Genomic DNA, 25,401 nt, shown 5'->3' with positions numbered 1-25,401 from the left:
TCCGTAAGTTTGGGGCTTGAAAATTTGCATAGCTTGAGGTTGGGCAGTATATATAAGGTACGGGAGGCTATCTCTTTCTTTATTTTGCATGGATCCAATTGTACATAATGTAATGAATGAGCTTCCAAAGATACTCTGCTCTTAGAAGTTAGCAGTACTCACATTGTTTCCCTTCTTATGGAAAGATTGATGTTGATGTTGCTTCTCTTATTCTTATGTATCAAATGTTGTTGGTATTTCCCGATTCCTATAAGATTCATGATGGCGAATTAGCTCTAATAACGTATACGGAGGTTACCGACCTTACGTCACTCCGAAAGGTTTAGAACATGATTCCATGAGTCCAATGTGCATTATATATATGTATCTATTTTATTATACCGAGCCACGCTATAGTCGGCCGGGTATAACACTGTATAAGGTGAAATTGATTTATATTAAATGATTGAATGGTAGCATGACACGTGGAATCAGAGAAATACGGAAGACAAATCGAGTAAGAATCAAGACTGGGAATAACAACTACGGTTGACATCGATAGGCCCCGAAGGGAGCATAATCAATGTGAGCGGGCCGAATATTTGTCACCAGAGGCAGCCGTTGCAGAGAATTTTGGCATTCATGGCCTACCGTTATATATTCATCAATGGATCCCTTTATTGTCATTTTAGAGGGGCTTGATCCTAGGATCTTATTTTCTAGGTATAGCTATAAATAGTAGTTTTAACAACCATTGTAAGGACATGGAATTTTTGGTATAACTTCTACTACATTCTGCTCTCAAGATCAATAATATAATTATACTTGTTCTTAGATATTATTCTGATTTCTGTCCTCGGAAGCATCGCTCCTGGAGGCAGGCCTGTTATTTCCTTTGTTTTTTATACTAAGTCTTATCTTTAATCATATTTATTTATAATTGTTGGATCAAATTAGTTCGCTTGTCTATAAATCATATAACAAATAGTGTCGAATTCTTCTAGGAACCTCCGAAACCAAATCTGAACATATGTACAACTCCAAAATTGAGACGTCTCGCATTTTCATACGTTAAAGTTTCGTCGTAAGTTAATCAACATAAGTTCGGGAACGAAATTATTTTGAGATTACAAGTATTATGCTATTTCAAACAAGGGATAAGTAAATTCTTGAAGATGAGAGGGTTAGCGAATCGAAGAAAATAAGTTTCTTCAAAGTTTGACAATTTGGAATAAAATACGGTTCGAGCTATAATACCCGGTATTTATGGACTATTGCCATACTAGGTACCATATGACCATGATAATATGATGTATAAAGTGTATTAAAAATGAGTAGTATTTTAAATAATTTGAGATAAATCTTAATTATGTGAATAATTGGTTAAATAAAAAATTAGTGGGGAATAAATAAATTGATTAAGGAGTTGTGGATAATTGTAGGTGGGGACGATCCCCCATGTGGCAGCAAATAGAGTAAGATTTAAGTGACTCTTGCCTTTGGACAATGTAATTAGTAGGCACTTGGACAACGTTCCTTAGCCATTTTACACGTAAGAAGTGGAATATGTTAGTCATCTCTAACTCATCTTCAATAGAAATCAAATCCCCTTTGGCAAAGATTAGACAATACTACAAAGGCATAGAATTTAAGCTACAAAAATACACAAGGCCGTGAATGGTGTAATTGTTCAATATAAACGGTACATATGACTACTAAAATCTGAAAATCAAGAAGTGGCTGTGGAATTTCTATATGAGTTATAAAAGATATAAGTACTCCAGCTTCCCCTCCCAAATTATTTTCATTAGGAAAATATAATATAGCATACAGAAAGACAAAACAAGGAACGAAGGTGAGGGAGTTTTGAAATTCATACGAAATTGCACTGCGTAATAACAACGAGATGTTGCAATTCTAAGGGAGTATGGTGCAATCCTTCTCAAGAATATCATATGAATTTTTCCCTACTCCAGGTATGTTAAGGCTAAGCCCTTCCTTCATTTTAGCATGATCCCGTAATACCAAAAATCTGAGAAATTATGCCGAATTGTAATAATGCAGAAATTGTTCATGCAATGGAAAATAATGAGGGAACAATAATATGTGGATTATTATGTAAGGATTTCTTAATTGAAGGTGTTGAAATACCTTTATTACTAACACACTGATACTTTTAAGATTTCGGCATAAGTTATACCAAAGTGTAAAATAATCCTAGTTTAGTCAACGAGCATAAACTTACAAATACCATATGTCATTACTTAAGAAAATAAATGATTAGATAATAAGGAAATCCATTACATGAGTTGATGACGAGATATAAAGAGAAATTCATATTCCGAAATTTATGTACATTTTTCTAGTCTCATAAGTTATAATATTCTCCCTTATCGGGACTTCATATTCAATTGAGTATTGTCTTGTTCTAGTCAAGAGAGTCGAGACCCTATATATGCAGTATTACAGTATTTTCATTACCATCGAGCTATAATCGATGGGTAGGCCCCTATTGGACAACCTCTGATCAGATGGTAAGTTATATACCGAGCTTACTGTAGCCGAGCGCCTATGAGCGAGCCCAGTATGGCCGAGATACAGAGCCTAGTATGGCCGAGCGCCTATGAGCGAGCCTACTACGGCAGAGCAGATATATACATATACCGAGCCCTATAAGGCCGGACAACTATTTTACTTACTATATTGAAAGATTTGAGTCAGCATCAGCAGATGAGCATATCTTCAGATTATCTTTGACTTTCAGTTACTTTCAGATATTATATTATCAGTTCAGTTTCATCTTCCAGTTATATTATTGCCTTGCATACTTGGTACATTATTTCATACTCACACCTCTTTTTGTTTTTCTTCTGGGGACGCTGCATTTCATGCATGCAGGTTTAGATAGACAGACGGGTAGACCTCCTCAGTAGGTGTTGCCCGAGTTTAGCTTTATCGGTAAGCTGTACGTCCTTCAGAGTTGCCGGGTCTAGAGTTTTATGTACATCCTATATATATATATGTATATAGGTTACGGGTAGGTCGCGTCCCTATTTCGATCACAGTACATTCAGCAGTACACGCTTGTAGACATATCCTGTCAGTTAGTGCAGTATGTTGGGCTTATAGGCCCTGTATGTATATTTTGTTGGCTTGTCAGTTGCATCAGTTATGACGGCCTTGCTGGCCCAGCTTCATATTGACATTTAGTCGGCGTTAGTTTCCATTCAGTTTTATATTTTGCTTCGTAAATTGTCTTGCAATGTGGCCCCTGGACAAAGTATGACATTATATGTCCAGAGTTCCTTAGTCGCAAGTTGGTATGCCGGTCTCCCCCCCCCCCCAGGTTCGGGGCGTGACAAAAGTGGTATCAGAGCAGTTCTGTCCTAGGGAGTCTACAAGTCGTGTCTAGTAGGGTCTTGTTTATAGATGTGTTGTACACCACATTATATTAGCAGGGGACTACAGGGCATTTAGGAGTTGGTTACCCTTCTTTCAAATCTAAATCATGCTATAGAGCTGAGTTATAGGAAATTTGAGTTAAACTTATGCGTTGGCGTTTGCACGCACAGATGACGGTGACTAGGAAGACTACGGCTAGACAGAATAGAGATACAGTAGTAGGTGAGGGTACTAGCAGGGTACCCCCAGTAGATGGGGCCCAATCGGAGGCCCAGGGAGAAACCCCTACTCAGCCATTACCGACTCCTCCACCACCTGAGGAGATTCCTAGGGAGACCGCATATCCAGTCCCCCCTTCTCTTCCATCAGATCAGGACTTGAGGAGTGCGGTGCATTTGTTGACATAGTTGGTAGCTACCCAGCAACAGGCTAGGGCATCCGCTAGTGCAGGATCTTCTGAGGGGTCTGGGAGTTCAAGGGTCCGAGAGTTTATTGCTTTGAGTCCCTCAGAGTTCACGGGGACAAATCAGAGGGAGGATCCACAGGATTTCATAGATCAGCTTCACAGGATCTTTCGGGTTATGCATGCCACGGATAAAGAGGCAGTTGAGCTAGCAGCTTTTTGACTTCGGGATATAGCCATCCTTTGGTACGAGGGATGGAAAAGGTCCAGAGGACTTGATGCACCTCCAGCTATTTGGGAGAATTTTTTGGATGCCTTCCTTGACCAGTACTTACCGCGGGAGATCCAACAGGCTCGAGTCGATCAGTTTTTATCCCTCATGCAGGGCAATATGATTGTTCGAGAGTATAGTCTCCATTTTGACTCATTGGCCAGATATGCACCATCCATTGTTGCTACTATGCGGGACAGGATTCACAGGTTTATAGCAGGATTGGATCCAGAGTTGACCGAGGCATGTACCATTGCTGCATTGCATGATAGTATAGATATATGCCAGATTCAGGCATTTACCCAGAATATAGAAAAGGGTAGGCGTCAACAGCAGGGTACGGAGAGAACTGAGTTAGGGCAGCGTAAGAAGATGAGGTTTTTAAGGTTTCGGGAGAATCCTCCGGGTAGTTATAGGCCCCAGTACTTCGAACAGCCACCTAGGCCTCTGCCACCTCAGTTACAGGATTACAAGTATGACCGTTATACTCATTCAGGACTAGGTGAGACCTCACGGGCGTCGGGTTTGCAGCGACATCGAGGTTCAGGGCAGATATGGACATTTCCGCCACGGTGTGACATCTGTGGTAGAGGAAACTTGGGCCAATGCCGAGCCGGTTCCGATGCTTGTTATACATGTGGACGTCCGGGGCACATGATGTGAGATTGTCCAAATAGAGGTTCTGGGGGTATGGCACAATCAACGAATTCAACAACAAGATCATCTATGTCTGTGCATCCTTCAGGGCGCGGGTCTCAGTCTTCGGCTAGTAGAGGTCGAGGCAGAGGTAGAGGTTCCAGTTCGGGTGGTAACTAGAATCGTAGCTATGCTTTAGCAGGTCAACATGACCAGGAGGTGTCACCAGACGTTGTGACAGGTATGTTGACCATTTTCTCTCATGATGCTTATGCCTTGATAGACCCAGGATCTACTTTATCGTGCATTACCCCATTTGTCGCGGGGAAGTTTGGTATAGTTCCTGAAATACTAAGTGATCCTTTTGCGGTATCTACAACAGTCAGAGAATCGATTATTGCTAGACAGGTTTGCCGAGGTTGTACGGTGTTAGTTTGTGGTCGTCAGACCTCAGCCAACCTAGTTGAGCTAGAAATGTGGGCTTTTGATACTATCATGGGCATGGACTGGTTGGCAGCTTGCTATGCCATAGTTGATTGTCGAGCAAAGATAGCTAGATTTCATTTTACGGGTGAACCAATCCTTGAATGGGTAGGTAATACAGCGACACTCGGAGGTAGGTTTATTTACTATCTGAAGGTGAGGAAGATGATCGCCAAATGGTGCATTTATCATATTGTGAGACTTAGAGATGCAGATGCTGAGATACCTACACTTCAATCTATTCCAGTAGTCGAAGAGTACGCAGATGTATTCCTAGATGAACTTCAAGGTAGTCCTCCAGAGCGATAGATTGATTTTGGCATTGATTTGCTTCCGGGAACTCAACCAATATCCATCCCTCCGTATAGAATGTCACCTGCCGAATTAAAGGAGTTGAAGGAGCAGTTAAAAGATTAGCTGGAGAAAGGTTTTATCAGGCCCAGTACCTCACCTTGGGGTGCACCGATATTGTTTGTAAGGAAGAAAGACGACTCGTTGAGGATGTGTATCGATTATAGGCAACTGAACAAGGTAACTATTAAGAATAAGTAGTATCCACTTCCAAGGATAGATGACTTGTTTGATCAGTTCCAGGGAGCTAGATGCTTTTCAAAAATAGATTTAAGATAGCGGTACCACCAGGTCAGAGTTCGGGAAAAAGATATTCCTAAGATAGTTTCAGGACCCGATATGGCCACTTCAAGTTCCTTGTCATGTTCTTCGGGTTGACGAATGCACCTGCCGTATTTATGGACTTGATGAATAGCCTATTTTGGCCATTTTTAGATTTGTTCATGATAGTATTTATTGATGATATTTTGGTTTATTCACGTTCAGAGGATGAGCATGCGGACCACCTGCGAGCGGTACTCCAAACCCTCCGCGATAGTAAATTATATGCTAAGTTTTCTAAATGTGAATTCTGGTTAAAGTCAGTAGCATTCTAGGGGCACATTGTATCCGATGGAGGTATAAAGGTAGACAATCGGAAGATTGAGGCTGTGAAATCCTGGCCTAGACCTACCACTCCGACAGAGATTCGTAGCTTTCTAGGCTTAGCAGGATACTACCGGAGGTTTGTAGAGGGTTTTTCTTCCCTTTCGGTACCATTGACAAAGTTGACGCAGAAAGCAACTAAGTTTCAGTGGACAGAGGTTTGCGAGCAGAGTTTCCAAGAGCTTAAGAACGGTTTGACCTCAGCGCCAGTTCTAGCACTTCCAGAGGGTCCAGATGGTTATGCCATGTATTGTGATGCCTCAGGTGTCGGGTTAGGATGTGTCCTGATGCAACATAGGAAAGTAATTGTGTATGCTTTAAGGCAGTTAAGGAAGCACGAGCGGAATTATCCGACCCATGACCTCGAATTAGCTGCAGTTGTCCATACACTTAAGATATGGCGACATTATTTATATGGCGTTCATGTTGATGTATTTATAGATCATAAAAGCCTGCAATATATCTTCAAGCAGAAAGAATTGAATTTGCGATAGAGGTGATGGCTTGAGTTATTGAAAAATTACGATGTTAACATTCTCTACCATCCAGGCAAAGATAATGTGGTAGCAGATGCCTTAAGTCGTCGATCGATGGGTAGCTTAGCACATGTAGAGGCCGAAAAAAGAAAATTAACTAGAGAGATTCATCAATTGGCTTGTTTGGGGGTTCGGTTAGTAGACTCTGGCGATGGTGGAGTTGTACTCCAAAATACTGCAAAATCATCTCTCATAGCTGAAGTAAAGGAGAGGCAGTATGAGGATCCATAGTTGGTCGAGTTGAGAGAGCGAGTTCCACAGCAGAAGAAGTCGTTGTTAGAGATCAAGGGAGATGGAGTTCTCAGATATAGGGGTTGTCTGTGTCTTCCAGATGTAGCAGGGCTACGAGACAGGATTATGTCAGTGACACATTATTCGTGGTACTCCATTCATCCTGGGTCGACGAAGATGTACCATGACATTAAGGATGTGTACTGGTGGAACGATATGAGGAAGAACATTGCTGAGTTTTTCGCTCAGTGTCCTAGTTGCCAGCAGGTGAAGGCAGAGCACCAGAACCCCGGAGGGCTAATGCAGACTATAGAGATCCCGACGTGGAAATGGGAGGCGATAAACGTGGACTTTATCACGGGTTTACCTCGTTCTCATCATAAGTTTGATTCCATATGGGTGATAGTTGATAGGCTCATGAAATCAGCTCATTTCCTGCCGGTCAGATCTACATATACAGCAGAGGACTATGCAAAGTTATATATTAAGGAGATAGTGCGACTACATGAGGTACCAATATCTATTATATCTGACCGTGGGGCCCAGTTTACAGTACATTTTTGGAGGTCATTTCAGAAAGGTCTAGGGAGTCAGGTGAATCTCAGCACAACTTTTCATTCACGGATTGATGGACAAGCCGAGCGCACAATTCAAACGCTCGAAGATATGTTACGAGCATGTGTGTTAGACTTTAAAAGAAGTTGGGATGAACATCTACCTCTAATCGAGTTTACATATAATAACAGTTACCACTCCAGTATCCAGATAGCTCCGTACGAGACTTTGTATGGGCGTAAGTGCATATCTCCTATAAGGGTAGTTTGATGTTGGAGAATCTGGGTTACATGGGCCAGACCTGGTTCAGCAAGCCGTAGAGAAAGTAAATCTTATCCGGGAATGACTGTCGACAGCCCAGAGTCGTCAGAAGTCATATTCTGACGTGCGGCGACGAGACTTAGAGTTCGGGGTTAGTGACTGGGTATTCTTAAAGGTGTCGCCTATGAAGGGCGTGATGAAGTTTGGCAAGAAAGGCAAGATTAGCCCACGGTATATTGGGCCTTATAGGATCATTCGAAAAGTGGTCCAAGTAGCTTATGAGTTAGAATTGCCGTCGGAATTGGATTCTGTCCATCCGGTTTTTTACGTATCTATGATACACAAGTGCATTGGCAATCCTACCCGGGTGGTGTCCACGGATGATGTACAGATTACAGAGGACTTGTCATACGAGGAAATTTCGGTTTCCATCCTAGGCCGACAAATCCGCAAGCTACGGAATAAGGAGGTAGCCTCCGTGAAGGTTTTATGGAGAAGCAAGAATGTGAAAGAGATGACGTGGGAAGCGGAGGAAGAAATAAAGCCTAAATACCCCCACGTATTTCAAACTAAAGATATAGCTTGAGGTGGGATACCTCAGCACAGCTTTATTCAGGCTAGTAGGTCATCAGGTAAGCTCTTATTGTTGATTTTCAGAATTTATAATGGACAGTTGTGTGAAGCCAAATGTTTCTATTTATAGACATTGGCCATGTATGGCATGTATAGTATGTTTTCTGGTTGCGTACAGGTTGGTTTTAATCTAATGTACGGAAGAGACTCTGGTAAAGTTTTCCCAAAGTCTCTAAGAATAAACATTCGAGGACGAATAAGAATAAACATTCGAGGACGAATGTTTCTAGGGGGGGAAGAATGTGACATCTCGCATTTTCATACGTTAAAGTTTCGTCGTAAGTTAATTGACATAAGTTCGGGAAGGAAATTATTATGAGATTACAAGTATTATGCTATTTCAAACAAGGGATAAGTAAATTCGTGAAGGTGAGAGGGTAAGCGAATCGAAGAAAATAAAGTTTTTTCAAAGTTTGGCAATTTGGGATAAAATACGGTCCGAGCTATAATACCCGGTATTTATGGACTAGTGCCATACTAGGTACCATATGACCATGATAGTATGATGTATAAAGTGTATTAAAAATGAGTAGTATTTTAAGTAATTTGAGATAATTCTTAATTATGTGGATAATTGGTTAAATAATAAATTAGTGGGGAATAAATAAATTGATTAAGGAGTTGTGGATAATTGTAAGTGGGGACAAATCCTCCCCCACGCGGCAGCAAGTAGAGCAAGAGTTAAGTGACTCTTGCCTTTGGACAATGTAATTAGTAGGCACTTGGACAACATTCCATAGCCATTTTACACGTAAGAAGTGGAATATGTTAGTCATCTCTAACTCATCTTCAATAGAAACCAAATCCACTCTGGCAAAGATTAGACAATACTACAAAGGCATAGAATTTAAGCTACAAAAATACACAAGGTCGTGAATGGTATAATTGTTCAATATACAAGGTACATATGACTACTAAAATCTGAAAATCAAGAAGTGGCTGTGGAATTTCTATATGAGTTATAAAAGATATAAGTACTCCAGCTTCCCCTCCCAAATTATTTTCATTAGGAAAATATAATATAGCATACAGAAAGACAAAACAAGGAACGAAGGTGAGGGAGTTTTGAAATTCATATGAAATTGCACTGCATAATAACAATGAGATGTTGCAATTCTAAGGGAGTACGGTACAATCCTTCTCAAGAATATCATACGAATTTTTCCCTACTCCAGGTGTGTTAAGGCTAAGCCCTTCCTTCATTTTGGCATGATCCCGTAATAGCAAAAATCTGGAAAATTATGCCGAATTGTAATAATACAGAGGAAAATATTTAGGGAACAATAATATGTGGATTATTATGTAAGGATTTCCTAATTGAAGGTGTTGAGATACCTTTATTACTAACACACTGATACTTTTACGAATGATCCCGTAATAGCAAAAATTTGGAAAATTATGCTGAATTGTAATAATGCAGTGGAAAATATTTAGGGAACAATAATATGTGGATTATTATGTAAGGATTTCCTAATTGAAGGTGTTGAGATACCTTTATTACTACCACACTGATATTTTTACGATTTCGGCGTAAGTGATACCAAAGTATAAAATAATCCTGGTTTAGTCAACGAACATAAGCTTACAAATACCATATGTCATTACTTAAGTAAATGAATGATTACATAATAAGAAAATCCATTACATGAGTTAGTGACGAGACATAAAGAGAAATTCATATTTCGGAAGTCGAGCGCCTATGAGCGAGCCTACTACGGCAGACTAGATATATACATATACCGAGCCTTATAAGGCCGCACAGCTATTTTACTTACTATATTGAGAGAGTTGAGTCAGCATCAGCAGATGAGCATATCTTCAGATTATCTTTGACTCCCAGTTACTTTCAGCTATTATATTATCAGTTCAGTTTCATGTTTCAGTTATATTATTGCCTTTCATACTCGGTATATTATTTCGTACGGATGCCTATTTTTTTCTGGGGATGCTGCATTTCATGCGTGCAGGTTCAGACAGACAAACGGGTAGACCTCATAAGTATGTGTTGCCCGATTTCAGCTTTATCGGTAAGCTCTACGTCCTTCGGAGTTGCCGGGTCTAGAGTTTTATGTACATCCTGTATATATATGTATATAGGTTACGGGTAGGTCGGGGCCCTGTTCCGATCACAGTACATCCAGCAGTAGAGGCTTGTAGACATATCCTGTCAGTTAGTGCAGTATGTTGGGCTTGTAGGCCCTGTATGTATATTTTGTTGACTTGTCAGTTGTAGCAGTTATGACGGCCTTGCCGGCCTAGCTTCATATTGACATTTAGTCGGCATTAATTTCCATTCAGTTTTATATTTTGCTTCGCAAATTATCTTGCAATGTGGCCCCTGGCCAAAGTATGATATTATATGTCCATAGTTTCTTAGTCGCAAGTTGGTATGCAAGGATAGGTGAGGCACCGGGTGCCGGTCTCTCCCCCTCCCCTCTCCAGGTTCGGAGCATGACAAAAATCATCATACGAACCTATCGGAACAATCAAAATTCGATTCCGAGTCCGTTTACCCCAAAGTCAAATATTGGTCAACTCTTTCAACTTAAAGCTTCTAAAAAGAGAACCATTCTTCCAAATCAATCCCAAACCACTAGAAAACTGAAATCAACCATACACGCAAGTCATAATACATAATATGAAGCTACTCAGAGTCTCAAACCAGTGAATGGAACGCTAAAGCTCAAAACGACCGGTCAGGTCGTTACATATGGTTGATTATTTGTTTGGTTGTTTGATTTAGCATGTCGTGTAGTTGAAAATACATCAGAATTCTAACGAAATTTATTGACTTTTTTAACTGATTTCCGGTCACTATGGTCGAAATATTTACTTTGAAATTGCCAGATATTCGATCGAAGTGGTCGGAAGATTTAATTATTTGTTTAATTAATTTTTAAATATTCCATAGATTCGGTCGGAAATATTAATTTTTATTTTAATTAATTTATATCTTTTGATTGATTATGCCGAAACAATTACAATTTTTTAAATAATTTTTTATTTACCGGCTGAAATGGTCGCAAATCTACCGACCAAAGTGGTCGAAACATTTGAATTTATTTGGTCATCACAGTTTTTCAGTTTTGCGACCAAAATGGTTAGAAGTTTCCGACTGATTTCATCAAAAAGAAAATCTGACCATCTATTTTTCAACCTATTGATTTCGGTCGTAAATCCATCGGAAATTTCTATTTTCCGACCAATTTCCGATAATTTTGATTGTCGGAAATTTGACATTTTCTAGTAGAGTCTTAACTTTCAAGTCAAACCCCCTCTTTTTTCTCTTTAGATTCCTTGTTTCAAGACAAAATCGATAATAGATTCATGTAATAATCATAGATCTATGTTAAGATTTTTTATCCCAAAGATGTAGATGAAATCTCCTCCATAAATCTCTCAAATTCGCGTCTTGTAGCTCTAAAAATGATAAAATAAAGTTTATGTACGAAATAGGGATTAAATAAGCTAAAAAGCTGAAATTTTAGAACTGGAAGCTCGTCCATAGTCCGTGCATGGCGAGGACCCGGGATGAGCTGCCCCTTGGCTCATCTTATCCCCTCACATTACGGCCAAGTCGCGAGCCTCTACGACCTGGTGCTGACTTGCTAGTTTTTCTCTTTCAAATCATCCTTTAACGCCCCGAAACTCACGTGAGTCCCCGGGACCCCTCCAAGCCACCTTGCTAGTCCACTTATCCTATGCGAACTTGTCCAAATACTCTAAACACATATAGAAATATCACAAGTAAGAATAGAAGTCCAAATCAGACTATGAACTTGTCACGACCCAAAACCTAACCCGTCGTGATGGCGCCTATCATGGTACTAGGCAAGCCGACCTTTCCAAAATATTTTCAAAATTTAACAGAAATGAATTAAGACATTTAAAATAACTTGAGTTTTTCATAAAACGGGGGTAAAACCCAATTAAAATATAAGTGCGAAAAAATAGCCTGACATCGGGGTGTCACTAAGTCAGGAGCATCTAACAACCAATCTAGAAACAGAGTCTACTACAGTCTGTGCCAAATGCCATTATAAGAGAGAAAAGATAATAAGAAAGGAGAAACAAGGACTGCGAACGCCGATAACTACCTCGTAAGTGTCCGATAATCAGCTCGCACACGAACTCAGCGATCGCCAGAACCGTACACACATGGATCTGCACATGAAGTGCAGAGTGTAGCATGAGTACAACCAACTCAGCAAGTAACAGAATTAAATAAGGAACTGAGAAGTAATGACGAGCTATAAAAATACAGTTCATTTCAAAAGTTTTCAGTAAAGAGTGAACATACTTTCAATTCCGGTGGTGTAAGTCAAATCAGTTCGAGCTCAAGTAAAACAGATATGAATCTTCCAGAAATTTGACTACAACGACAGATAACAACTAAGTGCAACAATAAATAAAAGCAAGTACAGCCTCTCAAGGCAGCAGTCACTCAACTCATACTCTCGGCTCTCAGCTCTCAATACACACTAGCAATAGGTACCTACGCTCACTGGGGATGTGCAGACTGCGGAGGGGCTCCTTTAGCCCAAGCGCTATATTGCTGCGGCGTGCAGCCCGATCCAATATTATTGCGGCATGCAACCAGATCCAATATTATTGCAGCGTGCAACACGATCCAATCTTGTTGCGGCGTGCAACCCGATTCATATACCTCACAGCTCGCAGCTCGACACTCAGGCCCTATCTCAGTTACTAACCTCTCCAGTCCCTCGGGCTCACAAAATATCATAATAACCAGCCCAAACAGAGAACACAGCAAGTATCAACAAGAAATGAGAGGAAACAGAGATATAACACACAAAAAGACTGTGATTAAGTACAAGACAATAATTAGCAGTCAATTCAACAAGTATACGATCGTTGCGGGTCCCAACAGTGATATCATGTGGCCTAAGCATGGTTTCTAACATGAAAGGCAGTCAATTGCTCAAAAACAAGGAAAAATAAGTAATAACAATGGCTATTCGACTTTACAGTCACACGAGACGGACCAAGTCACAATCCCTCATGGTGCACGCTCGCACGCCCGTCACCTAGCATGTGTGTTACCTCCAAATATCACATTATACCAATTCCCAGGGTTTTATACCCTCAAAACCAGATTCAAGACTGTTACTTACCTCAAATCGAGCAAATCTCTACTCCAAAATGCCTTTGCCTCTCAAATCGGTCTCCAAACGTCCCGAATCTAGCCACAAGTAGAACAATACAATCAATATAGGCTAAAGGGATCAATTCCACAAGAAAAGTATTAAATTAAAGCCAAAAATCCGAAATTGGCCCGAACCCGGCTCTCGGGCCCACGTCTCGAAATCCGACAAAAGTCACAAAATTCGAAAGCCCATTCACTCACGAGTCTAACTATACCAAATTTACTTAAATCCGATAACAAAATCCCATTCAAAACCTCAAAATCCCACTCAAGAGTTCTTCCTCTTTTTCCCTAATTTCTCACCCCAAATCACAATTTAGATGATAAAATTAAAGATGAAATCATGGGATTTAACCAAAATCAAGTAAGACTCACTTACCCCAATCAACACCATGAAAATCCCTTCAAGAATCACCCAATCCCGTGCTCCCAACTCAAGTTTTTGATAAAATGGCAAAATCCCTGTTTTTGGAAACTTTAATACTGCCCAGACAGTTCCATAATCGCGATCGCGGAAATAGCCTCGCGATCGCGAAGAACAACTTCGCTGCCCCAAGATTTTTACCCCATGCGATGACAGAATCACCCATGCGATCGCGGATCACTGCCTCTCATACCTACGCGATCGCATCCTGCCTCACGCGATCGTGCAGAGCATTGGCCACACCTCCTCTCCTGCTCAAATCTTTCTACGCGAACGCGACCTTAGCCACGCGTTCGCGAAGCACAACTTTGCACACACACGCGATCGCGTTCCTAACTCTGCGATCGCGTAGAACAAACTCACCCCTGCCCCGAATAAGCTTATGCGATTGTGAATGAATCCCTACGATCGCGTACAAGGAAACCAGAACCTGTTGCAACCAGACTTCAGCTATCAAGCCTAGTCCAAAAAATGACCCGTTAACCACCCGAAACTCACCCGAGGCCCCAGGACCTCAACTAAACATACCAACACATCCCAAAATATCATACGAACTTAGTCGAGCCTTTGAATCACTCAAAACAACATCAAAACAATAATTACACCTGCATTCAAGTCTAAAGAACTTCTAAACTTTCAAATTCAACAAACGATGCCGAAACCTACCAAGCCACGTCTAATTGACCTCAAATTTTGAACACAAATCATATTCAACATTATGGACCTACTCCAACTTCTGGAATCGGAATCCGACCCCGATATCAAAAAGTCAACCCCCCGGTCAAACTTTCCAAAAATTCGATTTTCGCCATTTCAAGCCTAAATTAGCTACAGACCTCAATTTCATAGTCCGTACACGCTCCCAAGTCCAAAATCACCTAACTGAGCTAACGGAACCAACAGAACTCCATTCCGGAGTCGTCTTCACACACTTCCGACTACGGTCAAAATCCTAAGACTTAAACCTCCATTTTGGGACTAAGTGTCCCAAAACACTCCAAAAAAATAAAACGAAACCTCCCAGCAAGTCACAATAGCAGAAATAGATATGGGAGAAGCAGTAAATTGGGGGTCGGGACTATTACTCTCAAAACGACCAGCTGGGTCGTTACAGAACTCTCTTAAGTTCCTCAAGTTTCAACTTTCATAAGATACTTTTGAATCACATATGAGCCCCTCAAGTACTAAACTGAACATATGTACAAGCCCAAAATCATCATATGAACCTATCTGAAGCTTCAAATTACCAATCTGAGCTCGTTAATCTAAAATGTTTACTTTGGTCAACTCTCTTAACTTTAAGCCTCTAGTTAGAAACCAAGCATTCCAAATCACTTCCAAACCTCTCAGGACCTGAACCACCCATACTTCCAAGTCATAAAATCATCAAATTAACCTACGCAATGTTTAAAAAGAAATGAGGTTCTAGAACTCAAAACAACCAGTTGGATCGTTATAAAAATATTGGTTAGTAATCAGTTTCCAAATTCTGAACCACAAAGTTGTTACGAATTATTTGTTTAATCTGTTCGTAATATACTAATGGATTTTGGTCATTGGTGAAATCTGTTGGCAATTCAGATTTTCTTCGTAGTGACTGGCCACACCCAACTATGCCCTAAAAAGAGATTAATCAAACAGGCATTTTAAAATCTTAGTACAATTTTATATTTTTTAAGATTTCCAGTAATGCCATGCATGTTACACTACTAGAAAATTGCCAAATTGCATCCACCAGTACCGACCGATATCGGTCAGATTTAAAGAAAAAGAAACCGATTTTCGACCGCTTTTAATTCTTTGGAAGAATAATGGTCGCTAAGGCATTGCGACCGAAGGCGGTGTTTCTTACCGAAGTCGGTCGGTTAATTCAATCGTTGGTTGACCGCTTTGATTGACAAACATAAATATACCGACCTACATCGGTCGTATTATTTAAATTATTATTTATTTATATTTTTAAAATATCGACCGACTTCGGTCGGAATCATAAATATGTAATAATTTTATATTTCTTTCTAAATTTTAACATACCGACCGAAATCGGTCGGAAAAATAGAATAATAAATAAATAAAATTAATAAATTTCCAACCGACGTCGGTCGAAAATTTTAAATTTCTGCAGATTTCAAATTGAAATTTTCGATCGACGTCGGTCGGTAAATATGAGTTTCCGATTTTTTTGTTTGAGAATTCTGACCGAAATCGATCGGTTTTCTGGGTAAACACCTGGCAGAATACACCAAGTGCCAATTATAACCAATATCCATCCTATAATGACAGCATTACATTGCTTTCATTCAACCACAATTAACCAACAATAATTAACCAACAACAACAATTAACCAACAACAACAACTTTAACCAACAATAACCATAACAATAACAACAACAACAATTAACCAACAACAACCACAACAATAACAACAACAACTATACAAATGTTAAATAACAGAATAATATCAACAATACAATCAACGTTCAAAACTATTCCCAACTAAATATTCACAAGTTCAAAACTTTGTTTAGCAATACATACCATTCAATGAGTGTTTTGTATTGCATCTTCTCCATCTTTATTACTAGAAGCTTCATCGTCGGCATGGTTCAAAGGATCACAACGAGAAAGATTAGTATCTGGGGAAAGCTCACGTGACCCGGGAATGAGGAAAGCACCACTAGCAAGAAGATTGGCCAGCTGACCTTGAAGGAGATTAAATTGTTGGTCCCTCTTTTCTAGCTGAACTTGAATGGTATCAAGTTGTCTATCTCTCTTTTGTTCTCTAGCCTTTGTCTCTTCAAGCTCTGCTGTCAGCTTTGCGATCTTCTTCTCCAAAGATGAGAGAGTCGACCTATCAATTGTCTGGCCTTAGGCGGAAGTCCCTATACCTTACAATCCAGCCCTGTAGCGCCTAAATGATCTCTCTGGAAGGCCGTATGCTATCCCCTTTTTAGGACCACCGACAACATCTAACCATATCTTCTGCGCTCTTTATCTGAAACGGGTGGTCGCTCGCCTTGCTTATTCGGTGGCAAGCTCTGAGTGTACTCCTCCACATTAATCTTGTAGCGACTCTTTATTTAGAAGATAGAAAATTATTAACTATATAAAATTATAAATATTAATTTCAAGTTATTGTAGTTATGAAACTTTCATATGTAATCTCCGCCCGGTCCTCGACCCATCTACTTGGATATGTCGGTGCCTTCTTCTTCCGGATGTGAGTCTCCATGAAGAACTCATCATGAGTCATCTTCCTCCTATATTTTTTTTCTACAAAAATAATAAAACATGTTAACTAAATTAAAATATATAAATATAGTTCGATAAAAATAGAATTAATATTTTAAGGAATTACCAGTAGTCTCCTCGCAGTCCCCATGCTCCTTACGCCCACACAGTGCAAGGAGCCACCCTTCTCAGATGCTCGGACCTTCTTTTTCTGTTCACTCTTCTTCTCGAACTTCTCAGTGGCCCACTGCCTCCCAGATCCTCCCATATGTGTGGTAGAACCCATGAAGGCTTCTTGCTCTTCTTTCGAGCAGAATAGAAGGAAGTGGATAGTCTCTTACGGCATTTGAACTTAAAATTTGCAAGAATGGAACTGTTATGCTAGTCTTCCAAGGTACACTTAGTCTGCAAATGGAGTGTGTAACTTTAGATGAAAATATTATTAATATAATACTTAAATAGATAAGAATTGTATTAAAACCTTAAATTGGTTAAAAATTTATTGCACGAGCTCCGGTGGAAAGTTACTCCAAGTCGCATAGGGTGCATAATACAACTGGCCAAGAGCTTCAGTGATTATCTTTTTAGTTCGATGATTAGGTATGAACCTACAACATAGAAATTACATTAAATAAACAAGACTAGCTATTATAATTCAGCAATAACAAAGAAGTAATAAATAAATCTTACCCATTTCCCTCAGGCCTGATGATCATTCTATGATAACGATCATACCTCACTTCCTCTGGATCATCTTCCTCCTATAAATCTGAAGCGTAAGGAGAAGGGGAGGCATCTGGCTCAGCGCTACTATCCCGAAGGCGAAGTCTAAAAATGCTAGGAGACGAACTCGTAGAGAGGGAGACGGGGTCGCTGATGAAGATGGATGCGATCCATACCCCATGGCCCTGTGACTACTGCGATCTGGCTGGCTGAAATCTAGATGGATGCGATCCAGTTGGTGATGAAGAAAATGGAGCAGATGACGAGCGTATCACCACATGGCCCTGTGACTGCTGAGTCGATGGACCCATGTAACTATATGCAGGATCATGTGGAGGAAGCGGGGTATAGCCCTGTGGCGGAGAATGGTAAGAATACTGCTGGGAGGGCGAATGGTAGGTAGTCTGATGAGTAGATGGATGTGGTGGAAAAGATGTGTGCCTAGAAGATTGCTGACAGCCATCAACAGCGGACGGATGCAAGTGTGGAGAGGAAGGAAGCGAGGGTGTAGCACCATCATCATGATCAATAGGCCTTTTATCCTTCCTATACCTACCTCGACCCCTACCGGTCATCTGCATAAATTAAAGAAAATGTTAGAATTGAGAATATAAATCTATATAAGTTGAGAGCACTTGAAAAACTAACACGCTAGTCGTCTTCGAAATATCCTTCCTCGTCCGAAAATTCTTCCTCTTCACTTATTTCATTTTCATTAGGTGATTCTTCATCTTCATTTTCTATGATTGTCATTTCCTCCATATCAACTTCTTCTAATATGCGTTGAGGATGCTCCAAGTCATTTTCTAACTGATCATCCACCATTTGGTTAACACTTGAGGTATTATTTTGGTAAGCAATATCTAGCACATTCTCAACTTCCACCATACCAACAGGCTTAGTTTTGATTACAACCAACCAATAAGCGTTATCCTTCCACAGTGGATATGGAGCATAATACAATTGCCTAACTTTTTCTACAATTATAAAAGGATGATAGCGATCATACTCTCTCTTTTTATTAACCTCAATTATGTTGTACTGCGAGTGTACATTTGTACCTCTTCAAGGTGTTGGGTCAAAGCACTTGCATCGGAAAAGTATGATCTTCTTATTTGGCTAAGCTGAATATTATAATTCTAGAATCTCTTTGATCACACCATAATAATCATTTTCCTCATACTGGTTGCCTTCACCACTTTTGAAACACACCCCACTACTATTGCTTTTTTTTATATACTTGGAGCATTCATCAATATTGAATTAGTTAAGCCATTCAATTAGACTAACTCACTTACTATTAATCATAATTAATAAACCCTAAATTATAATTTAATGTGCCCTAAAAGTCCAACTACGATATTTCATCTACATAAAGAATAAATAAATTGCATGTTATATTAATCATAATTCAAATTAAATTATAGATTAAGTTACATAATAAACTTTAGTTACAAAATACAACATAGTCAAACACTAGAATATTGAATTAGTTAAGCCATTCAATTAGACTAACTCACTTAATATTATTCATAATTAATAAACCCTAAATCATAATTTAATATGCCCTAAAAGTCCAACGACGACATTCCATATCTATAAAAAACATATATATTACATGTTATATTAATCATAATTCAAATTAATTTATAGAATTAAATTACATAATAAACTTTAGTTACAAAATACCAAAAATCCCAAATTGTAAACCCTAGTTTATACAATTGAAAGAATTTAAATAATTAAAATTAATAAATGTAGATAACTAACATTTAAAGAGATGAGGGGTATGATTTTGGAAGTGACGCGGCAGTGGGTGGCGCGGCAGTGGCGGAGGAGCAGTGGTGGTACGACAGTAGTGGCGGAGGAGCAGTGGTGGCGGAGGAGCAGTGGTGGCGCAGGAGAGACGAAGTGGGGATGTTTGATTTTGGGTGAGAAGGGAGTGGTGAGGTGATTTGTGTGTGTATAAGTGTTTGACCATTTTGACCATTAATATCGACCGATTTCGGTCCGTAACTTATTTAAAAATAAAATATATAGTGCCATAAGATGTAGTGCTATATTAAAACATAAGTTGTAGCAATAACAACATATACTCGGTCAAATCACACAATTTGAGAATATATATATATATATATATATATATATATATATATATATATATATATATGTGTGTGTGTGTGTGTGTGTGTGTGTACTGTGCATGTGTGTGCGCGTATGTATGTGTGTTTATATATGTGTATGTATGTATATAAATAAATATATATACAATTTAGTATTTCCGATCGATATCGGTCTGAAATTTTATAATTATATGATAAATAATTATTTATTATAAAAAAAACAATTGACGTAGGGCAGAAAAAAATTAAATTAAACATTCCGACCGACATCGGTCTGTATTCTATAATTATTTTAATTAATCATTTCTTTTGTAGATAGTATGCAAATCTCACCAGTCTTTGGTCAAAGATTGACCATTTTCCGACCGAAATCTGTCGAAAATTTTAACTGTGTCAGATAAAGCAAACTTTCTTTTTTGTGGGACCACATAAACCGACCGACGTCAGTCGGTATTCTTATTTATAATTTTTTATTTGATTTTTTCGATCATTTTACTTTGTTTCCAATCGATTTCGGTCGGTATTTCTTTCCGACCAATATCGGTCGGAATGCCTTGGACGAAGACAGTTTTCTAGTAGTGAATTATCACGTTATTTGGGTTAGAGAGACAGAAATAACTTATGTATTTGGGCAAACGTTTTCTTGCAAATGAATTCAACCCTTTCTTAGAAGAAATACATTTTCTTTACTAATAAACTTACTTAAGTAAACACTAATATATAGATCCAATCAATCACCTCGTATCCAAAGATCACAAACTTATTGATATCATTAAGTGATAGGGAGAGAAGATGGAGCCAGGTGGTTGTGAAGAAATGCACGAGATAGTCATAGTGGGTGGTGGCCTTTGTGGCCTTGCTACGGCCCTTGCTTTGCACAAGTACTTTTCTTTTTCTTCCTCTTCTTCTTTCTATATATTGACAAGTTTTAGCTAAGATCAAGCAGTTTACTTAAGAAAGAAAACATATGTATAACTAAATGCAGGAAAGGGCTAAAGAGTGTTGTGTTAGAGAAATCAGAAACGCTAAGAGCAGCAGGAGCAGCAATAGGTGTATTGCCTAATGGATGGAGGGCATTGGATCAGCTTGGTGTTGGTTCTCACCTAAGATCTACTTCTCTACCTCTTCAAGGGTACTCTTTTTGTCAATTTCTCCTTTTCTAATGATCCACTTACCCATTTGATTTTGGATAATTTTATCTTTTTGTTTTCAAGAAGGTTTAGACGTGTCTTATTTCTTTTTTTAGTCTCTTATTATTTCTATATCTAGCATTCTCATTTCATTATTAATGATATTCATTTATAAGTAACATGACATGTTTTAGACCACTAGACTAAGTTTAATATGTTACATACACTTTTAGTTTAAGACCAAAAGATCAAAAAGTTTTCTTTTATATCCTTAAATTTCGTGCCTGATAAACTAATTAGCCATATAAAATCAAAATGCAGGGAGCAGATATTAACTTAAAGTAATGATCAACCAACCGAAAGAGTTGGGGACCTCCATTAACAAACAACCAGGAAAAGAACTTTACCATGCGAATTCTTTTACCTTGTCGTTTCAATTTATCTGGTGGCGTTTGATAGAGCACGAATTTAAGAATGAAAGAAAGATTGTGGCTAACATAGGCAGTAGATATTTCAATTGTTATAATTTATCTCATTAAACGATCGAAAAATAAAAAATTTAAAGTTATATTATTTCTAAATTAAAAAGTGTGGTACTCTTTGTTGACGGACTTTAAATGAATGCGTGTCACATAAATTGGGACTGATTGAATAATAAACAACTAGAAAATCACGCTAAAGATATAATTAAAAGTATTATAGAGACAATGACTGAAGGTAAATACAACATCAGTCGTCAAATTGGCCAAATGACTACTTATGTTTTGAATTGATTTTAACTTATGTACATTAAATACTATAATTATTTTTACTATTAGGTCACTTAAATGCCAATTATGTACGTAGAGTAAAAGCTTTTTGTACGGTGAGCATCTATAAGTTAAATCATGGTGATATATTTTCCTTCATCTATGACAATCAAGAGCTTATTTTGTCTTCTCACCTTTGCGTTTCCATTTGCTAGAACAATGGTACTTTTGATTTACTTGCAACTCGTTGTACTCTTGTTAACTTTATGGAGTATATCATCACTTCAAAACAGGACTCGAATGACATGGATCGACGAGGGCAAAGAACAATACACACATAACAAGTAAGTAAAAAACTGAGATCTTTTTCTACACTTGAAAGAACAGAAAGTAAACATTTACCATTGTATGAAAAGGAACATTGGGGAGGTTCGCTGTCTGAAAAGGAGCGATATAGTCGAAACATTTGCTGATGCTTTGCCTCCGAAGACAATACGTTTTGGATGTGAAATTGCGTCAGTGGAAATGGATCCTCTCACTTCATTACCATGCATTGTACTATCTAATGGAAAGCGTATTGGTGCCAAGGTACTTTTTCTTTATTGCTCTTTCCTCTAGTTCATATTTGAATATAAGTACCGTTTTTGTTTTTGTTCTTACGAAATCGTGCAAACTCAATTCTTATACCATTTGAAAGTGTTTAATGCCAAAGAAGCTATATTAGCATCTATCGTCGCGCTGATAAACTATGTATGATCTGGCTGGGGTTCAATGGAATCTCATGATAAAAAAAATTACCGTGGAAACTTCTGATATTTTGGTAAAGGTGGCTAACAAATTCTTTAGGTTGTAGGTTCAAATTTCACTTGTGACACTCTAGCACTCTTTTGAATCTCCTTGTTAGAACTCTTGGCGCGTTGTCATAATTTATCAGTATTGAGTGTCATCAATTTAATGGACCAATAAGCATTAAAAAAATCTGATAATAGAAGCTAAATTATTAAATTAAAGGCTTACTATTATTACATTTCCCTTGTCACAAGACAATTAAGAATTTGTTGTCAGAAACTTTCATGAGAAGAATCGAAATCAAGTATTTCTTTCACATTTGTTGTTAGTGGTCAATAGTTGATTCCATTATCTTTGAGTGATTATTGCAGATTTTGATCGGGTGTGATGGATCGAGGTCAGTAGTGTCAAGTTTCCTTGGGGTAAAGCCTACCAAAACTTTTCGTATCTCTGCAATCAGGGGTTTAACGAGTTATCCAAATGGTCACTCATTTCCTCTCGAATTTGTCCGCCTCATAAGTGGTCAAACTAAATTTGGAAGATTACCGATCAATGATAAGTTGGTCCATTGGTTTATTAATGTTCATCACGGAACAGGTACCTCCTATTCAAATTGATAGAACACGTTAATGAGCATTACTTGAATTGTGATATTTTTTCACGAGCCCATTATAGAAATTTGTTTGAAAATATGTGCTACTAATACTTGCTCTGCGTATTTGTATATCCATCTTTCTTCTTCTTTATATGATCTGTTTGATTGTGTACCTTTCACTGCACGTGATATATTCTTAACTCAATGTTTACAATGTGCACATTCAGATTCCAAATTTCCACAAGAGCCAGAGCTTATCAAACAAAGAGCCCTGGAGGCAACAAGTGATCATCCAAAAGATGTACAAGAAATAATAGAGGGATGTGACCTGGATTCTCTATCTTTCACTCACTTGAGATATCACAAACCATGGGACTTGATGCTTGGAAATTTTCGCGAAAAGACAGTAACGGTTGCTGGAGATGCAATGCATGTGATGGGTCCATTTCTTGGCCAGGGAGGTTCGGCAGGAATAGAAGATGCAGTGGTTCTTGCAAGAAACTTGGCAAAGACATTAAAGGGAGGTTTTGATCATGAAAAAGTTGGAGAGGCACTGGATCAGTATATAAAAGAGAGGAGAATGAGGGTGGTAAAACTGGCAACACAAGCTTATCTTACTGCCCTTCTTATTGAGAATAGACCAATACTGACAAAATTTATTGTCATAGCTGTGATGGCCCTTTTCTTCAAAAACCCAAATGCTCATGTGGAATATGACTGTGGTCACCTTTGAATGCCAAAATCTCATTACTTCAACACATCCAGGATCTACTAATATGTATCCATATATCCATCATCAATTTGTTGATGTATAAATAAACATCATGTGTTTTGTAATTATATTTCAAAAATTTCTCCTCTTTTCCAATCCATTTAATATTGCATCTCCACAAATATGATGAAGCAATACAGATATGTAGGGCTGGTTAACATTATTGAGCATCAATTTTGTAATGCTGGCTCAGCTGGTATATTTCAATTTCCTTCAATTTTGTAACATAAAAGGGGCTATACAACAAAGTTCATTCTAGGATTCTCAGTTTTCATGGGCTTATCCTAGCACAATACTTCAATGATTAGCGTGCCCTTCTCGTTGGAACTATTTGAGGATGACTGGTTTAAACTTTTAGTCAGTCTGTTAATGTATCAATGTTCTCTTCTCGTTTGAATTGTTTGCGGAATACTTATTGGAACTATTAGTTAAATTTGTCACTGCATCGAAAATAGAGGGTGATAGACGATACTCTTAGATATCCCCTTTTGTATTTGGAAAAGTAAATATATAGGAAATCAATATATCGTTTGTAGGGAATTAATTAATGCTAGGCATATCTGTAATTCAAGTACTTTGACACGCGCATAAAATAGGAGACAGATATGTTGTACGCATAACGGAGAGTACGGCCCACGCTCCTCCTAATTGAGCCGTCGGACGACAACAATCCGGCGCGTACTGAGCATCAAAAGGATCCCCAAGCAAGCACGAGTCGGGCACAAGGTGGAATTCCAGTAAAAATAACTTATGCTAGCACGATTCAGAACTCCCCAGCGACTCCAACTCATCAAGAGCAAGAATCAGTGGTGGCTAGAAGGACCACACATAATGGAATGCCAGCGGTAATATTCAAGACTAGAGACTATTATAGAGTGATGGCAGCAGAATGTAGAAGAACAATTGTGGGAAAATTTTTGAAGATTCGCCCCCAGATTGACCAAATCAGATCTCGATTTTTCGAACGATTCTCGCTGAAAGGTTCGGTTAGAATTGATGTATACGACAGCTACAATGTGTTTCTAGACTTCACAAATGATGAGGACTTCAACACGATTTGGTTCAAAAGAGTAATAGAAATTGATCAGAAATAAATGTGGCTCCGGAAATGGAGTCCAGACTTCAAACCGGAGGAAGATTTACCCATTGTGCCTATATGAGTTCTTCTGCCTAGTTTACCATTTCTCCTGCACACCTGACATTACCTGCGTCAAATTACAAGTCAAGTAGGTACACCATTGGAGATGGATGTGGCCACTAAAGAGAAAACTCGACCAAGTATGGCCAAGGTACGAGTTGTAGTGGACCTGC

General features: G+C 38.7%; 1 protein-coding gene across 1 annotated transcript; it reads left to right on the top strand.

Moving 5' to 3' along the window:
* The first annotated feature begins 20,677 nt into the window (after nucleotides 1-20,677).
* Nucleotides 20,678-24,195, top strand: LOC104110449 (monooxygenase 1-like). The gene is made up of 6 exons (XM_009619953.4): nucleotides 20,678-20,936; nucleotides 21,041-21,187; nucleotides 22,228-22,278; nucleotides 22,351-22,522; nucleotides 23,095-23,320; nucleotides 23,546-24,195. The coding sequence occupies exons 1-6, from the start codon at nucleotides 20,848-20,850 to the stop codon at nucleotides 24,049-24,051; spliced, it is 1,191 nt and encodes a 396-aa protein (XP_009618248.1). The 5' UTR covers nucleotides 20,678-20,847; the 3' UTR covers nucleotides 24,052-24,195.
* Nucleotides 24,196-25,401: the final 1,206 nt, after the last annotated feature.

Source organism: Nicotiana tomentosiformis, chromosome 4 (genome assembly GCF_000390325.3).
Source record: "Nicotiana tomentosiformis chromosome 4, ASM39032v3, whole genome shotgun sequence".
Taxonomy (NCBI): domain Eukaryota; kingdom Viridiplantae; phylum Streptophyta; class Magnoliopsida; order Solanales; family Solanaceae; genus Nicotiana; species Nicotiana tomentosiformis.
The sequence above is the reverse complement of the archived record's forward strand: the minus strand, read 5'-3'. Positions and strand labels throughout refer to the sequence as shown.